The sequence below is a fragment of the Oreochromis aureus genome, linkage group 2 (assembly GCF_013358895.1).
Source record: "Oreochromis aureus strain Israel breed Guangdong linkage group 2, ZZ_aureus, whole genome shotgun sequence".
NCBI classification, from domain to species: domain Eukaryota; kingdom Metazoa; phylum Chordata; class Actinopteri; order Cichliformes; family Cichlidae; genus Oreochromis; species Oreochromis aureus.
This window is the reverse complement of record NC_052943.1, coordinates 15,239,477-15,259,496: the sequence shown is the minus strand read 5'-3', so window position 1 is coordinate 15,259,496 and position 20,020 is coordinate 15,239,477. Positions and strand designations below refer to the sequence as shown.

The window sequence follows — 20,020 nt, the reverse complement described above, 5'->3', positions numbered from 1 at the left end:
ACTACCCAAAGTTCAGTTTGAGGCTTTAATTTAGTGAGAGAACGAGTGAGGGGAATTTATACATAATAAATTAAGTCTTTTATATATTTTTTTTTCACAGCAACCTGAGTAAGCGTAACTTCTTGTGGAACTAATAGGCAGAAACGACGTTTCCGCGGAGTCATTTTACATCCGTGCCAGTCGCTAGCTAGCTGCACTGTGTAGTTCACCTGTCGCTGTTTGTTTGATGAAGTGCGGAGCTAAGGGGAGATGTGGTCCTTTTTCGCTAGGGATCCCGTGAAAGACTTTGCGTATGAACTTCTCCCAGACAGCCAAGAAAAGTCCGGAATATGGACTCTACACCGGGGAAAGCGAAAGGTAAAAGCGGCAGCCTGCTGCTGCTGATGCAGTAGCAGTCAGCGTTAGCTCGCTCGGTTATGGGGCCTGCCAATAAGCTGACAAGTCAGCTTTAGAGCTTGATTTAGCCTTCAGATTAAATGTCAGCTCTGTTAGCGTTTTTCGGGTGTTTTTCATTCATTCATTCATTCAATCAGTCAGTCTTGGTAGTCATGTATTTTTTTTATTTTTATTTTTTATGTTTTGCTTGGTCTGTCTGTCTGATAATTGTCGCTGACTAGCCTAGCTCAGGCTTTTTGTTTACCCCCGGAGGCAGACACGTATTTCTCGCCACGTCACCCGTTTTAGCCGAGTAACGGCTCTTATTTGAGCTGTTTTAAAGTTAATGCTTTATTTCAGGAATAAAAGATTCCGTCTTAACTGCAGACAGCACTGCATATAACCCACTGCTTCATTATTATCACCGAGAAGCGGAAAGCTATAATCTCAGTGTCATCATCTTTACCGCGGGCAGCCGAGCCCAAACTTCCTACTTTCATCATCCTCAGTCACATTAAATGTCTTTGTTTCAGAATTCTGTATACATATTGACAGTTGCTGCTTACTGGTAATATTTTCTGCACGATGGCTACATTTATATCTATATTTAATACAGCACAGATGTAAGGCCACCATACTGTTCACATCAGTCCGATAAAATGGGAGCGTTGGTGTAAATTAAGCTAGTACATAATTTACCCTAATTTCTGGAATTTTGATTGTAGGGTGAATGTAGATTTTTTTCCCATTATAATTGCTTAAATATAGCTATGATAATATTACCTGTAAATCTATAACACCAGTGAAATATTACAATGGAAGGAAAATGGGAGTAGTCTGTTTGCAGAGGATAGCTTTACTTCAGATTAATTTAGTTTTATTTGTATAGCGCCAAATGACAACAACAGTGGCCTCAAAGTGCTTTACAATGTAAGGTAAAGACCCTATGATATTAGAGAAAAAACCCAGCAATCAGATGATCGCCTGTGTGCTGTACTTGGCTACAGTGTGAAGAAAGAAATGTCCGGCAGAACCAGGCTCAGGGTGGGGCAGCCATCTGCCATGATCAGTTAAAGCTGAAGAAAAAGAGAAGAGAATGGATAAAGTAGAGTATAAAGAGAACAGGGTAAAACAGAAAATACTGGAGAGACACAAAATTAAATGGCATGCAAGTAGTGATGTCTGTTAGTAACATGCATACTCAAGTTGGAGTAAAATTTTAGACTTGGACTACACCCGCAAAATATTGACTTAATTAAGAGTGATGGAGTAATTATAACTTGCTGCTCTTACTCCAATCTTTCTCCTCAGACCACTGGAGAGCCAGTGTCTGTGTTTGTATACGAGGTGGCTCAGGGCACAGAGCAGCAGACCCAGCTCGCCAAAGCTGCCTTCAAGCGTATGAAGACCCTGCGTCACCCTAACATCCTGGCCTATGTTGATGGGTTGGAGGTATGTATTTTATTGTGACTTAAATTTAACAGAAACCACTTTTCTTTAAACACACTTTTCTTGATATTTAGAGCTGAGATTCCATGTTTTGCTGTAACTGTCATATAATTAGTTGTGTCTCATTTCCGTCATCTGCTCTTCTCTGCATATTAAACATTAAGACAGAGGTGAGTGGGAATAGGCTCCTGTAGGCTTGTAGTAGTTTTGTAGTAGTTATAGTGAGTGAAGTAGCAGACAATTACACAGCTTTCTCTTTGGATTTTAATGAGAGTATAATTGATACACTATTCACTATTAGCTCAACTAAGAATATGATTTTACCCTTTCATCTGGAGAATCTGTCCAAGGAATATGACCAGCAAACCGTACAGCATTAGCTAATCATTTATTTAACCAGGAAGTCTTTTGAGAGGAAACATCTTTCACAAAGACACCTGGCAATGAAAGTACACAATGACAAGGTTGGAAAACGATACAATCAAGCAGAGGAAATACAGTCAGTAGACAAGAACAGAGCACGTGAATGAACTGGTACATAATCAAATATCCAGCAAAGCAATAGTAGTCGCTTTTTCTTCTAAAATATCTGTGATCTGAACTCTCCAATATTCAGTAAATTTAGTATTAATTTATAGCATGTTTTTAATAGAGATCTGATGGAAAAATGCTGTGATGTATAAATGTGCTGTGCATATGATGGATAAATGCAAAAACTGGTGTGTGGAAAAGCTGTTTTCCTATGTCAAGTTACTCTTTAATGCAGTGACATAGAATAGTTTTCAAGTATAGTTTTGCTTTTATTTTTTTCCTTTCTTAGTTGATTGATGAGCTTGGTGTGGTTGTTACAGACAGAGAAGAGCCTCTACCTGGTTACTGAGCAGGTTACACCCCTGGCAGTCCATCTGAAGGCACGGGCAGAGAAGGGTGGTGTTGGGGAACTGGAGATCTCATGGGGACTCCACCAGATAGTGGTAAGGAAAGGAGAGTTGAGCTGTTTGTGGCAGCTGTCCTCTATTAGTCGTTTCTCACCGTCTCTACCTCTGTTTGCTTACAGAAAGCTCTAAGTTTTCTCATCAATGACTGCCATCTGCTCCATAACAACCTGGGCATATCGGCTGTTTTTGTGGATCGAGCTGGAGAGTGGAAACTAGGAGCCCTCGACCATGTGGCCCCTGAGCAGGGAGACCCAAGTGGGGTCTCGCTCCCCGCACCAAAGGCAGTTTACCCAGACATGGAGAAATATGACCCACCGGAGATGTCTAACAGCAGTGGAGAGAAATGGTGAGTGTGACATTTAGAGAAAAACTACCTGGTGCTCTTTGGCTGCACCCTTTTGCATTGACCTGTGTGTATTTTTGTTACAGGGCAGGAGAGGTGTGGCGATTAGGTTGCCTGATTTGGGAGGTGTTCAACGGGCCACTGCCACGTACTTCTTCCCTCCGTTCCCTGGGAAAGGTTTGTCTTCAATTGCTGTTTATCCAAAAGCCTTTTTATTAAATATTGTCCTTGCTCCTTGGAGTGCATGCGCTTATTTAAGAAAAATACAGCTTTTAGAAATATTTAGATTATGATGGTTGTTGTTTAAAGGAAATTACATGATTCTGCTTATATAAAGAAGCAGCAGCAATAAAATGAACACATAGAGGGTTAGCAGGACCCTTAAATAATACATATGTCATAGTTAAGATCAATTGGAAAGAAACCCAAGAATCTGATGATCTAATATGAACCCGCGTTTGCTGGCATCTGGGAGGAAGAACTGTGAAAACAGGACAAGAAGCAAACCACAGGAAAGAGGAAACAAAAGTTAATGGCTGGCAAACATGACTGGAGTGGAGTGCTCAGTGCATCATGGGAAGCTCTCTAACAATCTGAGCCTATAGCGGCATAAATAAGCGATAGTTCCGCGTCGCCTGATCCAACCCTAATTTTAAGCTTTTTCAAGAATTTATGTTTTAAGCCCAATCCAAAAATAGAGAGCATGTTCCATGAGAGAGGGGCCTAATAGCTGAAGGCTCTGCATCCTGTGCGCTTTGAGTGCTCTGTCAGAATAGTGTGTTAATGAGGTCTTTAAGATATGATGGGGCCTGCGAGGAGAAGCTCTAATGAAGGAAATGTGATCTCTCGTTGCGATCTTTAGTCTTAGTGCCTTAATGCAAGGAATCCAATGTGCTGTTGCTTCATAGGTTCACTGACAGCTGAAGAGATTTTTTCTTTGTCATATGAAAAAAAAGGTATACAGTCAAGTTTGTTTTCTTTCTTTCTGTTCCCACAGATCCCCAAGGTTCTGGTTCCCCATTACTGTGAGCTGGTTGGAGCCAACCCACGGACTCGGCCAAACCCTGCTCGCTTTCTCCAGAACTGTAGAGCCCCAGGGGGATTCCTGAGTAACAGCTTTGTGGAGAGCAACCTTTTCCTGGAAGAGATTCAGGTCTTACACAAAGACTTTTGTTTGTGTTACAACTACAATAAAAAGATTCTAGTCAAGTCACAGCATGAAGTATTAAAACCAAGGTTGAAATTAATCAAAGTCTCGAACAGATTGATGTCATTTGGCTAAACAAGCTTAAATTGGACCCCATGCCTTGCTTTAGTCCAAGCGTCTATTGCAGAAATTAGATGATCTCTTTAAAACGATCCTTTCTAGATCAAGGAGCCAGCCGAGAAGCAGCAGTTCTTCCAGGATCTGAGTGACAATCTCGATTCTTTTCCTGAAGACTTCTGTAAGCACAAAGTCCTGCCTCAGCTGCTCACCGCCTTTGAGTTTGGCAATGCAGGCGCTGTCGTCCTCACACCGCTCTTCAAGGTAAATCCCAACTCCCAAGGTGACTTTAGACGCTAATTAGAAACAGAAAGTGAAGCAGACAATAATCATCAGTAAAAACATTCTCGAGACAAGTTGAAAATGACATGACTGTAGCTATATCTGTACACTTATTTTTCTTCAATCTCTCTCTCTTCCCCTGTTTTTCTAGGTGGGAAAATTCCTGTCAGCAGAAGAGTACCAGCAGAAAATCATCCCTGTCATTGTGAAAATGTTCTCCTCCACAGACCGAGCTATGAGGATACGACTTCTGCAGCAGGTGTGTAAAATTCTTTTGCTTGCAGACGTAATCTTTACATCATGTGTAAGATTTAAAAAAAACAAACAAGTTCTGCACAAAACAGTTCTGTTTTTTTTTAAATATTGACTAGTTTCAGATATTTTTCAGTGATTAGGGTGAATATTGCAGAGACAGTGTTCTTATTTATTTTCCTTTTTAATATAGAGTTCATATTTAATTTTATGATATGTTATTTATAGCATGGAAAGAGAAACATTAATTAAAAGTAAAGTAAAACATAACAGTTTTTTAATCACATGCCTGTCCGGCTGTTTTTATCTCTGTATTAAAGAATAAAACCATTTATCTTTTACTCACCATAACGCTGTCTCTGTCTTTCTCAGATGGAGCAATTCATTCAGTATTTGAATGAGGCTGCAGTGAATTCCCAGATTTTCCCTCATGTTGTTCACGGCTTCACAGACACAAACCCTGCCATCAGGGAACAGACTGTGAAGGTAGTTTTCACACTTAAACACAAGCACAATCTAACAGGTGTTATCTCATACTTTGGGCATATAGCACATGGTAGATAACATCCTAAATATGATTCCCCCCCCCTAGTCTATGCTGCTGCTGGCTCCGAAGCTAAATGAGACCAACCTGAACCAGGAACTGATGCGTCACTTTGCCCGGCTCCAGGCTAGAGATGAACAAGGCCCAATCCGATGCAACACCACCGTCTGCCTGGGAAAAATCGCCTCCTACCTCAACGCCGGGGTAAGGCAGACCCGCACTGTGTAAAACTTAAAAAACAGAAAGACTGAGATCAGTGCTCAGTAAAGAATTTAATTGCCTCTCTGTTCACAGACTCGACAGCGCGTTCTGATTTCTGCCTTCTCTCGAGCCACAAAGGACCCGTTCCCTGCGTCACGCTCTGCTGGCGTGCTGGGCTTTGCCGCTACACACAACTACTACAGTGTAACGGAGATTGCTGCCCGTATCCTGCCCACCCTGTGTGCCGTTACTGTTGACCCCGATAAGAGCGTCAGGGATCAGGTAGGGCTGGGTGATGTGAGGAAAATCGAATATCACAATATATATATTTTTTGCTATATCAAGATACACAATATATATTGCAATATGTTTAAATAACCTTCAAAAACAAATGTTGTTTTTGGCCATATGTTGCCTACAGTTGCACTGGTATACTCATTCAAATCGACCATTCAGTATTATTTTTTGTATACCAAAAAATCAGAATGAACTGAAATGTATTATTTTAACCTTTTTTTTTTTTAAACATCAGTTGCACACGGAGGTTTTTCACAAATGGCTAATCATAGCAACAATAAAGTACATCAAGCAGGAATTCACAAGACAAAATAAAACAAATTAATTTAAAAAGGTGCTCTTTTGTGCTTACAACATATAAAAAATGTGATGACCTGAAATTACAGAAACAAAAGTCTAGATAATGACTATAAAAACTCACAGTGAATCAGGTATTTGACTGCTGGAGATATGGCTTCATGGTTTCTCACAGCTTGTACTCTTGCTTTGGTTTGTAGTGTTCCTTAGTTTTATCTGTAACTATGCCAACAATGTTTTAAATTTATTTGCAGTCTTTTTGATCCTCGATCTTACAGCTGTTTTGAAGACTTGCATACAAACCAGCGGTTGATGCTGAGGAATGTGTACCAGCAGTGGTGGTGGTGTTATCAATCTTACAGCATTTAACTAAAAATAAAATGTGCAAGAACATTTCAGTTAAATACCATTGAATTAAAAATAGACTTTAGAAAAAAATAACATTAGTTGAAACCATATTGGGCACAAAACTAAAATAAAAATATAGTTTTACGGTTTTAGATTTTGTTAATTCAGTCACATTTGTCAACATGACCAGTGCAAGAAGGGAGTATTTGCTGAGACTGGGATGTCTACATGTCTTGGTGCTGTTCTGAACCTCTAATTTTGCCTGTCTCTTTCTCCCTGTCAGGCATTCAAAGCCATGAAGAGTTTCCTTTCCAAACTAGAGACTGTGTCAGAAGATCCCAGCAAGCTAGCTGAGATCGGTATGTAACTGTAAACCGCACTGAAAATCTTCCCTCAAACTAGAAACTCCATGCTGTGTATTTGTTTCTTTACCATGAATAGAGTTTGAGAAAAGGAAACAAATAATCCCGTAACTATCTCAGATGTTTGTAATGGAATTGATAGACACATTTTATATGAAAACCTAAATGTAACAATACTCTGTTCTGTGTGTCCTGCAGAAAAGGACGTAGCATCGTGCGCTCAGCCTGCAGGTGCCTCGTCCAGTTGGGCTGGCTGGGCTGTGACAGGCATGAGCTCGCTCACTTCTAAGCTGATCCGCAATGCTCCAGGGACAGAGGGGGGTACAGGCACTGAGGGAGGCGGACCTGCCGCTAACGCCACCAGCCCCACTACTCCCCCTAGTGCCAGTGATGAAGCACCTGCAACAGGTGAGGTGGAACCACAGCACCCCGCCTTTTTTCTTCTTCTTCTTTTTTTTTTTTTAAATAAAGATTTACATACACTAACATGTATATTTAATCTAAACAGAATCATCTGAAGAATCTCAACACTGGAATAAGTGTATGGGTCTATATTAGTGGGACTGCTGGTGCTGGAGGGTGTCAGCTTCCTTTTATAATACAAGGCCTTCATCTGGCAATACAGATCTAAGAATCTGTGTTTTGACCCTTTAATTATCATGTGGGAGAAAGCTAACTCGCACAAATAGCTTTCTGAGTTTTTGGTGTTTTTGTAGTAACCACAGGTTTCACAAGTCTCCATTCATGTAGGTGTGGTTCTGGGTTTGATCCCAAGATTATTTCCCAATGCGTCTTTTACTCTTTCTCCATATCTGAGAAGAATGACGTCAGGTGATGCTACTTATGAACCTAGTTTACACCAGTTGAACAAAATAGAAATCAAAAACGGCTGGAAATAGGCTGGATGGATGCAAAGCCTCAAATTCCACTCAGAAATTGCTCCTATCAAGTTTCAGAGCTTTTTTTCCCAGGGTCTGAAGTTCTTCCCGCATGTGAGAAGTTTTCCAGGTCTCGTGGTTGCAGCATCAGTTGAGGCAACCTATTATCACTTTAGCTAATTAAACTCACTCAGAGAGGTGTGTCCAGAGTGCATATTCTGCCTGTTTTGATAGATCTCAGCTAAAATTTCTGGTACAACTTCACCAGCTTCCGGGGTGCGTGGAGAGGATGAAAAAAATCACAATGCAGGGGCTCCAGCAACACTTAAAGGAAAGAGGAACAACTTTATTGACTGACCAACGCATTTTGGCTTGTGACCTTCAGATGACCCTGATGAGGCCACAAGCCGAAACGCGTTGGTCAGTCAATAAAGTTGTTCCTCTTCCCTTTAGGTGTTGCTGGAGTCCCTGCATTGTGCTTTGATACATCTGTAACTTCAGGCAAGTCAGTGGATCTCATAGAATAGAATAGAATTCATTGCACATGTCACAAGTACAAGGCAACGAAATGCAGTTTGCATCCATCCAGAAGTGCTTTCGCAATAATATAGATATATAACAGATTATAGATCTATTATAGATGTGTTACAATGTACACGGTATTATGTTATGTTATCAATTTACTATAGCTATAAGTATGTACAGGCTATGAAGATGTATACGTATGGTTATAAATATGAAAAGCTATAGCAGAGCTCTGCTTAGCAGTTTAAAACCTGTGTGTAGCAGCAGAATAACGGCCTCTGTATCACAGTTACTATTCTTTAATTTATTAAATGTTCCCACACAAATCAGTGCCTCGAATCAGTGTCTCACATTAAAAGGTTTCTTTCAATCTCAGGTTCTCAAGACAAAAATCAACAAGCCTCCCTGACTCACCACGGTGACTCTAGTCGTGCCAACCAATCACAGACTCTTGAAGTAAGAGACAACGATGATGAGCCTGTAGGAGACCGCTGGGATGATGAGGAGGACTGGGGAAGTTTGGAGGTAGGGAGAAAATAATTAAGATATGTATTGCGCATAAATGGAAGATTACGGTCTCACATAATTATAATTTGAAATCACATAAATCGACTGCACGTTTCCTCAAAGGAGCCAGAGAAAGCGCAGACTGAGCCTGATGACTGGAGCACCGACTGGTCGGGAATGAGTTCATCCAAAAAGAAGGTCAGACGGAAGATACTAAGCATTGCAGTTATTTGACAGTCATTCCTTTTGTGCTCATTCTACTTCCTCTAATGCTGTGAGCACTGCTGATATTGTTGGATTACTGTGAGTCATATTAAACTATTAATCCTCCTAGTATAGTCTGTTGACTTGAAAGGTTCCCATTTACCTATAATATATACTTGTATATGTTATTAAAAACAAATGTTAAAAAAAAATTTCTCCGCTGTAAAAAAACCAAAACAATAATTGATCACATCTAGTGGGTGTATGTAGATGTGGAAAAATCAAAATCAGCAGCTGGACTCATTTCAGTTTTCTTCTCTGTGACGCAGGCGAGCCGCTCATCCACCTCCATGGTGGTGAAAAAGCAGAGCTCCGACTGGAGCTCAGGCTGGGACGCCGATGACAGCTGGTCCAACGAGAAAGAAGGTCAGGGTCAGAGCTCTGCAGGCGAGGAAGGCTGGGGGAACGACTGGGGGGAGGAGGAGACCGACACAAGCTCGGCCACTAAAACGCTGCCCCTGCCCGAAGGTGTGCGGTTAGCCAGCGAGTACAACTGGGACAGCACGACAAAGGGCGCCAGTCAGAACGATCTGTTCGCCAGCGTGTCCCAGAGAAACACAGCCAGCACGTCTGTGGCCACGGTGAGAGCGCAGTGAGCCAAAAATACAGAAGTTGGTTTTTAGATTTGAGGGAAAAAAGAACAACGGAGTGTTAGGTGCACTTTTGATTGTGACTTGAAAGTCTTATTTATTTGTAAAGAACTAAATTACATCTTTTTTCCCTCAATAATTGCACATTGGCTTGAACTAGGTTTGAATAACAGAGAACTGTTTGTGTTGTTTTCTCAACGATAGTCTGGAGATGGCTGGGGCGCAGAGGCGACAGGAGACTGGGGAGCTGAGGAGAGCTGGGAGTCGGTAGATGGAAGCCAGGGTAAGTCCAACAGTGAGGTTACCTTAATCAGAAATGAGACCCTGGATTGGCCTGATTGTAGAGACTCCAATCACTTCGTACCTCCTTTCAGTCGGGCATTTTTAGCGTCTCCTGTGAGGCTTCTAAAAATGAAGACCTGCAGTAATAAGTCATAGAGCTGCCCCTTTATTTTTAGCTCATTTGGCTAAAGGACCAGTGAAAAATCCATCATGTGTCTGTCCACAATTCATAAGAATGACACCTCCTAGATCATTAGTCTGATTTTAGTGAAATTTGCTCACAATGATCAGCTGATAGGTCTTTAGTCAAACTACTCTCAGAGCTAAGGTCACATTTTTTTTTGTTTTACAAGCAGTATCATGTGAATTGTGATCGATCATGTGCCTCCTGAGCTACGATGTCATTGACATTCTGGTTTTATTTTCACTTAGGTCTCAGCAAGGCAGAGCTGTCCAAAAAGAAACGCGAGGAGAGGAGGAAGGAACTGGAGGCGAAACGGGCGGAACGAAAAGCTGCTAAAGGTCCTCTCAAACTGGGCGCGCGCAAGCTGGACTGATGAGGACCTAACCGAGCGGCACAAAGCAGCGGATCAAGGTTCCACATTCCACAAGTTAAGGACCAGAAAGAAGTGGCAGCATTAAAGAAAACTGAACAGTCGCTTAAATGGAGAAGGAAGAGGAGAACCTTCCCTCTGGACGACTTTTAGTTTGGGGATTTTTTGTCTTTGTTCCTGGGAAAAAAAAAACTGACACAGATAAAAGATGGAGACAGAGAGGAAATCTGGAGAGGCATGACGCACCACAGAGCAGCACCCCCTGCAGCAGAGGCCTGAGCAGGTTTCAGACTATGTCCCCCTCTTTATTTTTTATTCATGACTCCCACAGTTGCTCTTGTAAACTATATGTACATAACTGGTGCATCCTGTCTTAAAAATGACTTTTTTTAGAAGAAAAAAAACACAAATATATATATATAATAGAATTTTTCTTCACACATGTATTGTTGTGCTGATTGTTTTTCAGTACATGTGAACACACACACACTCGTACACTCACACATAAACACACACACACTGTGGTTTCGAATGTTTTAGTTCAGTTACAGACTAAGAATAAGTCCATGCATGCACTGTGTATTGTGTGGCCTAACAAAAGGCTTCATGGCAAGAAATTACAAACGTGCTGAATTTACTTTGCACATGCAACACTGTATTTTACAGAAGTGACCCGACAGGTAACACAGGTGACTGCTTAGAGATCTTTAAATGATAAACATGCACTTTGGAGGAGCTGGGACATAGAAAGATGCAAATCCGGTGGTTTCAGGGCAAAATCAGGTGACTTTGTAGCCTTGTGGTGGAGGCTATGTGAAATCGTCTGTAATGCTTATGATCACCTTTTGGAATCACTTGTTTACCACCAAGTCATTTTAGGCAATATATGGTTTGGTATAGGTGAAGGGGAACCTTTTTATACTTTTGATTTTAGTATTTGTGCCTTTAATTAATTGACGGGATCAATAACTCCACATTTAAACAGCCACTTGAAAAGCGGACCTGGAACGCATTAAAGCTTACAGCGTGACCCTGTGTGGCCTGTCTGGGTCGGATATGGTATTTCTAGGTTTGGTCTTTCGAGCCAGACGTCTTATGGATGAGCCAGTTGACACAATCCGAACCCATCACCACTGGATCTGAAATCCGGGTTTTGGTTGGTTGGGTCCAGTTATGAAGGGGACTACGCTGCATTAGTCTAAAGAAATCCGGATGTTTTACTAAGAAAACAAATCATGTAGCATGTGAGCTATTCTGACGTATTAATTAAAGAATAAATAAAGTTTCTTCTTCTATGCTTGTCTTCCTGTGTTTCAAGGTTAGTGAGTGTGTTTGTACCTGGAATGTGAGTTCTGATAACACCTGCTGCTTTCTTTGTTTGCTCATATAAAAGGTCATCTCATATGAAATGAGTGAAACCTGAGAAAGGTTACCACCTGACTCCCACATAATCACCTAATCATTATTATTTTTTTAAGCATACAATAACTTCAGTATGTTTAATGAGCCATGCAAAATTTTGCTTTCCTGTCCTCGATTTATAACGAGTTTAAATTATTAAATTCTTTGCTAATGTGTTAATTTGTTATTTCCGATGCTTTTCTAAACCCCAATAATTTCACAGCTGTAGGAGATAGCTGTGTGACATTTGTTATAAACAAGCTTCAAAACCTAAAACCAACATCTTCAGAACAGGTTTTTTTTTTTTTTTCCCGATCGCTAATCATTGAAGGCCTCCCACGGTAAGATGGAGGGATCGCATGTATTAAAAGAACGACTAGAAAGTTAGAGTTTAACACTACTGCATGACTGATTGCTGGACTACGTTGTCACTGGTGGGGATGGTGTTGCACAGTTTCAGTAGTTTCGTGTCTGTGACATAGAGTAGCAGAAACAAGCACTCTTACCCTGGATGTTTTATTTGTTTTCTGAAAATTTATGTGATAAAAGATGGATTTTGATGAACACTTTGAAGGGTACTATCATTATTTTTAATAGAGATTAAATTGCATCTAGCTGTGTTCACAAGTGCTGGGGAAAAAGTGCTATAGTTTAAAAATCAGCTGATTCTGATGGGGTGAGGTGGGAGTTCGTTTTTTGTTTTTTTTTACAGATTTCATCTGGAGTGACATTCCTGTCACAAGTAAATTTTTAGTTAAACCAGACTGCAGAGCAAGACCTAAATAATTGTGAGAGACATCATTTCCAACATTGGACTAATATGACCATTTGTTAGATCAACATAGGGAGGCCAGATACCAACAAGGTTAAGTGTGGGGCAAAAGCTGCACTTCTGTGAGATAAAGTGGGGCACGTGGACGATGCTGACAGGTTCAGTTACCGTGTACAGGCCCAAAATATTGTATCTCCACTTCTTTTGCTTAGGAAATGCTACAGGTTTATGAGAAAGTTTGTGTATTCTTAAAGTCTTTATATAGAGCTGCTGCTCTCACTGGTTTATCCATAGATGGCAGAGCTTTTTTGAGCCACAATCAACAATAACACACATATAATGTGTCACTCCCTACAATATTTTCTCTCTGTGCAAAACTGAAAAATAGCACAAAAAAAGTGTCTCTTTCTCAGAAAATACCTCTGCTTCATTTTCTTCATGGTCGTTTCCACTATATTCAAAGTTTGCAGAGCTTGTAAGTGTCCCTGAAAGGTAAGTCATTAGTCAGTCAAGAACTAGTACAGATGTGGGAATTAAAAATGCTGTGCAGTCATGTTCATCCTAGACATAGATCATAGACTTTTCCTTTGTGAAAGCTTCATTTGGTTTCAGGGGGGAACAGAACTGGAAGTGCTAGAATGGCGCAGGGTGCCTTTGCAAGGACTTTAATGTAATAGGCTATATTTATGGGTCCAATGACAAGAATGCTATATCACACATTCCAGGCTATCATTGAGTCAAACAATTCATTTATTTAAAACTTGTTCAAACAGTAAAACATCAGGGGAACAGTGTAACATGATATATCTGTGAAATGTAGAAACATGTTGATCATATAAGGTTTTTTGCTCTTTTTAAGAAATCCTACATAACTTAGCATAGATAGTCATTAGCTTAATATTGAGTATTCACTTATAGCACTTCCTATTTTCCCTCCCCATGTTTGACTATCGCCATTTATTTTGAAACCATTTGTGAGTTTATAAAGTTATTATATATTATATAATTATAAATACCTTCCAACCTTCATCCCTCATGAGCTATCCACAGTCATTTCATTGATATGAAAACCACATATTTCATCTTCTGAGGAAAAACTGTCAAACTTGTGCTGTATGTACAAATTTTAAACAACCCCAAAAATACAAACTAACCAGCCTTACATCATTTTTCCCCCAAAAACAACATGAAGGACAGATAGGGGTGAAGCCGATCCAAATTTCCTGCTAAATCACAGATAACTGCATGCAAGTTAGGCAGTGTTATTTATCTGCAACTGATTATGGCAGGCGCCAGTTAGGCTTTGCTGGTGATCTGCTAATCCAGACCCAAAACAAAAGAGGACCAAGGTTCATCACTGTGTTTCCTTATTTTCTTTTTTGCTTCCTCCAAACAGAGCTCCTGCCAGCGCGAAAACACCCACACCCACAGCGGCAGCCAAGCCTGCATACATGGCAACCTCTCCTGCCTTACGCACCTGCAAGGAAAACATACATCATTTAGCTGGTGATGCAAATGCATAGACACATTTTTTTTCTTATTTTATCTGCAGCTAGCATGATTTATTTTTTGTTGAAATTTATAAAATAGCAAAAAAATTTAAATCCCCTCACTGTCCACAGCTGCCCAACTTAAAAAACAAAAAAACAAAAAACGATTTAAACTGTTAAAAGATTTTGGGTGGACTGGGTTTCAGTTAAAACATCTTCTGATTAAAAGATCATGACGTTCATTTGTTCTTAGTGTCTGAAAGAAGCATTCCTGAAACAACACATATGAGTGTTTATACTTAATGAACAAAGGTTGGAATACGAGGAATCAAGTGGATGCAGAACTTGATTCAGTAAGAGCTGACGCTCCTACTGAGCTTCACCTGCACTGGGAGCAGTTTAAAGTTTCATTTTCACTGCCTGTTAAGTTTCATTTTGACTCAGAGCCTTGTTCAGAAAAGGTAATGGGTGGAGTTCAATGCACTTTAAGCAAATTCCACTAATGTTTGAAAGCTTTGTCTACTTAGTTTCCAGGCTCAGACACAATTTTACACTTTACACGTTTACTCACTGATGCTTAGATTTAAATATTAACTAAAGATTGTAAAACCAGCATCCACAGACCTGCCCTGTCATGTCCCAGGCCACAAAAGTTTCCTCTTATCACTTTATGCAGCACGTTGACTCCACTGATATCATTCCACCCTTTAAAAGCCCTTCCCACTGTTACTCAGTTACCTCTCTCTTTAGTTTCTTACATAATCCTTTACTAATGCCTTGTTAAATATGTGGTGACATTTTGATGTTTCGGTGTTGTATGAAGCTGGAAAGCCTCTTGTACCCTTCTTTGAATCCCTAACAGAAAAATAAATTAATTGATATTTAATTACAAATGAAATATGTTCAAGGTGTTTGTTTTTTCTGTAGTGGATGCTTCAGAATTATTTGGTACCTCTCTTTCACCCCCTGAAACTTTATTTACCTGTTCCCATTTTGATCCTCTAAAAGACACAGAGGTGGATTAAGTCCGATCATAGTTTATGTCAAATTTCTGCACACATCATCCAGCTAATTGCAACTGATTGAGCCATTCATCATTTAGAAGATGGCAAACCTCCAGAGGAAACAGGAGGGGTGGCACAAGCAATGTTTGGTATGAGAGATAATTTCCCAGCTGGTGTCAAATAAGAATGAGAGGATTCAAAGTTATAGCTATGAATGAATCTTTAATCCCCATGTTTGTTTTAAGAAATGAATTATTTCTTCTGTAAATTTGTTCCAGCTTTTTCTGCTATTTTTTTCCTTCTTCACTGAAGATTTCTATTGTTTGAAACTTACACCACCCAGCCTCACCCACCGTCTGTGTATCAGTGCTTTGTCTCACTTCGTGTTTTTATAGTGACACAAAGGATTGACGTGGTTGGACCTACCTGCCGGGACTCTGCCTTGCCGTAGCGCAGCTCATTGACAAAGTGCTCGCAGTTTCTCCTGAAGACGCAGTACGGCAGCTCCTGGCCCACCAGCCTGCAGGCCTCCCTCACAATGACATTAGGCGAGCGCGGCTCGTACTTGTCGTCCAAACTGTTGCTGATTTTCCACTCGTCAGTTCCCACCATGTCCCACAGCCCTTCTTTCTTCACCAACGCCTTCTCGGTTAGGACAGACATCATGCTGTTGGAGCCAGCACCCGGGACCTCAGCTGGGGACAAAATCCACTCAGTTTACATGCTGAATATTGCAAGAGTTTGTTTCGAGTGTGCCATAACCCAACAAATAATTTACATTGTGTTCTGTCCTGAAAACCCACATCACAGAATCTGCATGTGGCCTCTCAAATAAGCTGCTTTTTGTTTTCAGTGATGGGATTTGAGGGAAGGAGTCCAGACAGTGTGTGTGTATGTGTGTGTGGAGGGACTCACAGGGTGGTGCCAAGTGAACAACGAAGCCATCGCCAATGTACACAGCCCAGTGCTGGTAAGAGCCACGAAAGATCTCGATTAAATCCCCAAGCTCTGGCTTTTCGTCATACTTGGATTAGAAGAGAGGAGGAAAAAATGTTTGAATTTGCAAAAGAGTGTGTTTGGCAATAATTGCAGCACGTTTTACCCGAGCAGACACGCTGACTCGCTTTAAATAGAAATCAGCTTGATGCAATAAACAGCTCTGAGGCTATAAATGTCATCCAGTTCTTTTACTAACCAGTGTTGGTGCCATGGCAGCCTGTCTTTGGTCTGCGAACTTCCGAGTTGTTGGACTTCCTGACGACTTTCAGCTGTAGGGATTAAAGATAAATAAATAAATCAAAGTACACATCAGATTTAAGCACACACGTGATACATAATGAAAGTAAGAGACCGATAAATAATAACACTTTAAATATCTGTATGTTTTTGCACACCAAACCGGGCCAGATGCTTCAAAGTGGACACTGAGCTGAACAGCGCTCCTCTTAATTAAAAGGAGCTGCAGGATTGTTGATGTTCCTAATAAACTGGCACCTTACTGTCTGGACACATGTCAGCATAACCTCTGCGCCATAACTCGTGGAAATAAACGCCAAAGAAGCGTCTGTTAGAGAAAAGCTCGCACTTTTAGAGACTTATAAATCAAAATAAGGCACAAAGAGTGTTTAAAAATCGCACACGAAGATTAGCCAGAACTGGTCCGTGTTTGCATCACCCAAAAGCCGTCAGCTAACACCGACATTCAAGCGACCCTGAGCTGTGGCAGGTGTTTGATCGGGTTAATGCCTTACCTGCAACGACCAGACTCTTCTTCTCCTTCTCCTTCTTCTGTTTTGATGGTGGTTGTCAAAACGATCTCAATCTCTTTCGTTTTTAAATGAGAGACGTCACCGACGCAAACATCAAAAGCTCACCCGCGAGCGATCAGCTGATTCGTGCGCGTGCTCAGTGCCCTTCAAAATAAACGCGTGGTAGTATTTTATTTGTCTTTTTTAAGCGTCAGGTGATTTTTAAGATAACTGATTGTTTAAGCAAGGTTCAAGAATATTACGAGAAAACGCGTGAATATTTAATGATGTGATAAAATCACGTGTGAAGTAATCATGCGGCTGCTTTTGTTTCACCTTCAAATACATTTTTTATTTACTTTCTTTCATACATTTGTGATTTTATTATCGGAAAATTCAATTTAAAAATATTGAATTTATTTATATTATATATTATTTATATATTATATTGTTATTATTTATTTTTATTATTATTGTTTTTATTTTACCTTTTTTGGTCTGGCCGGTGTTTGACCTTATACTCTAATTTCAGTGAATAACTTGACCTTTTTTCCTTTTTATTATCCGCCACCTCCTCTATTTCTTCTTTCCCAGATCAGTCATGATGGCTACCAACCACGCAACCACGCAACCTTTAACGACCTCAACACTTTCGGTTTAAATATAACTTAGCACTAAATCTTCACGAGGTTTTATTTATTGCGTGACTGTGACGTTAAACTACGTTTGCTTTAGTGTGAAGGAAGTGGGAAATTGCTGGAGTAGTTTAGATGTGGGGTGTCAAACATGCGTCCAAGGGGATAGATCTTGCCCTTCTAAAGGTCCAGCCTGGCCTACTGGATGGCTTTGCAATAAGCTTAGAGTTCTTGATGGCTAATGGCAGGATTGCTAAACAGAAGGGAACTGTAGATATGGACGACTTGAATGCTGTTTTTGCTTAATTAATACTGTCCATGTAAAGCCTGTCTGTCTTGTGAGCTGCAGATGGTGACATCCTTGTAAAGACAGCAGACTAAAGTGAAAGTGGAAAAAGAAATGTTGAAATGATATATGCTTGCTTTGCCATATTTCATGTTATTCATCATCTGTTTTAGTAAAGCGATGAGTCATTAAATGAGAAAAATGACTAAAAAATTACGTCCTGTCACTGAGCAGATTTTTAATGGTTTTAGCTGTTTTTAAACTCATGTGTACAGTCTAACTCTTTCAAAATGTGTCCTTTGCACTTTAAAAAAAATGTAATCATGTATGTGTGTCTTGATGCATGCTCAGTCATCCAGGTAGGTAAACACCAAAAGGTTGATTCTGTTCATCTGAACGTAGCGTTTTCAATGGGAGAAACGTTTCATCACTCATCCAAGTGACTTGTTAAGTCTTAGTATTATTATTATTGCCTTGAGTTGCAGTATAGTTTAGGTCCTTTCATGTCTCCTTAGTTATGAGTCTGTCCCAGTCGTCTGTGTCATGTATTTTCTGTCTGTGTTTTCATGTTGCTCATGTCGTGTCCACATGTTTCCTGTTTTATTTTGAAAGAGTCTTGTGTTCTTGGTTCCTTATGTTTTACTCTCCCCTTTGTCATTCTAGTCAGCTGTGTCCTCATGTGTCTCCACTTCCCCAGATCACCTCATGTGTGTATTTCAGACCTCTGTCTCCCTTTGTTTGTTGTCACGTTGTCTGTGTTACCTCACACCACGTTTTCATAGTCTTCACAGTCATAGTCATCATCGTCAGAGTCTTTAGAGTTATCATAGTTATCTCAGTTTTCATAGTTTCCTCCCAGTTTAGGTTCCTGTTTAGTTGTTGCTCCTGTTCTGCTCTTGCTCTCGTTTGTTTTGTTCATGATCACCAGCCACAATAAAAGGCTCGCTTTTTGTTCAAAGTTAATTCCGTCTCCTCTCCTGTTGTCCACCCCTCGGTCCTCCAAACACCCTCCACACGGTCTGCTCCCGTAGAACGTGACAACTATGGCTATTAATGTCCTGGTAATTTGGTCGCACAAGTCTGAATATATTTTGGATCATCTTTAATCCACACAGCCTCAAATATATACAGTGAGGTCAATCAGTATTTGATCACCCCGTGACTTTGCAAATTCTCTTACTTAGAGATCATGGGGTCTACAATTTTCAGCATATGTGCATTTCCACTGTGAGAGACAGAATCTAAAAAGACCTCACTGTACATACACGCTCACTAACCTTTGGTTAAATGCCCCTTAACAAGTTGCACTTCAATTGAGGCCTGCAGTTCTTTAATGTTGTTCTGGGTTCTTTTGTGACCTGAATGAGTCGCTGATGATGTAATGAAGTCATTTTGTTCCAAATTTTCTCAATTTATGGATAGTAATAATAATAATAATAATAATAATAATAATAATAATAATAATAATAATAATAATAATACATTTTATTTAAGGGCGCCATTCAGAAACCCGAGGTCACCTTATAAAAAACACAATTAATAAAAGGAACAGTAGTCATAATATACATAAAATAAGTTAAAATTACAAAACAGAGCGTGACAACAGATAAAATCAGCATTAAAGCGAATAAGCCAGTTTAAACAGATGTGTTTTGAGCTGTGTCTTAAATACGGAGAGGGAGTCAATATTTCTTAGTGCAGGGGAAGAGAGTTCCAGAGCCGGGAGCAGAGCGACTGAAAGCTCTGTTTCCCATAGTAATAAGGTGTGAGGACGGAACAGTAAGATGAATAGCAGATGATGATCTGAGAGGGCGGGAAACAGTGGTGATATGGAGCAGGTCACACAAATATGAAGGAGCAGATTTATGGATACACTTGTATGTAAGAAGTAAGATTTTAAAATTTATCCTGGCTTCTATGGGCAACCAGTGAAGCTGCTGTAGAACTGGGGTAATATGAGCTCTTAACGGAGTACGGGTTATGATCCGAGCTGCAGAATTTTGAAGAAGTTGGAGTTTATGAAGGGACCTTTAGGGAGACCAAATAGGAGGGAATTACAGTAATCAATACGGGATGTAATAAGACTATGGACAAGGATGGCAGCAGCATGAGGGGTAAGGAAGGGACGGAGT

At 40.3% G+C, this 20,020-nt stretch overlaps 2 protein-coding genes across 3 annotated transcripts; one reads left to right on the top strand and one right to left on the bottom strand.

Moving 5' to 3' along the window:
• The first annotated feature begins 109 nt into the window (after positions 1-109).
• scyl1 (SCY1-like, kinase-like 1) lies at positions 110-11,848 on the top strand. Of its 2 annotated transcripts, XM_031750755.2 has the most exons (18): positions 110-357; positions 1,687-1,827; positions 2,676-2,798; positions 2,882-3,108; positions 3,192-3,282; positions 4,103-4,258; positions 4,475-4,633; positions 4,803-4,910; positions 5,276-5,389; positions 5,496-5,651; positions 5,742-5,930; positions 6,874-6,949; positions 7,151-7,360; positions 8,732-8,880; positions 8,986-9,060; positions 9,396-9,707; positions 9,921-9,999; positions 10,431-11,848. In XM_031750755.2, exons 1-18 carry the CDS (start codon positions 250-252, stop codon positions 10,553-10,555), a joined length of 2,598 nt encoding a protein of 865 aa, XP_031606615.1. In that variant the 5' UTR covers positions 110-249; the 3' UTR covers positions 10,556-11,848. The 2 variants fall into 2 exon arrangements, with proteins under 2 accessions (XP_031606615.1, XP_031606685.1); XM_031750825.2 differs by lacking the exon at positions 110-357 and having other exon boundaries at positions 1,697-1,827; positions 2,645-2,798.
• Positions 11,849-13,457: 1,609 nt separating this feature from the next.
• LOC116317391 (phospholipase A and acyltransferase 3-like) lies at positions 13,458-17,113 on the bottom strand. Its single transcript, XM_031736174.2, has 5 exons — positions 16,971-17,113; positions 16,415-16,487; positions 16,135-16,243; positions 15,646-15,914; positions 13,458-14,202 (listed from the first exon to the last, which is right to left on the bottom strand). The coding sequence occupies exons 2-5, from the start codon at positions 16,427-16,429 to the stop codon at positions 14,080-14,082; spliced, it is 516 nt and encodes a 171-aa protein (XP_031592034.1). The 5' UTR covers positions 16,430-16,487; positions 16,971-17,113; the 3' UTR covers positions 13,458-14,079.
• Between the last annotated feature and the right edge of the window lie 2,907 nt (positions 17,114-20,020).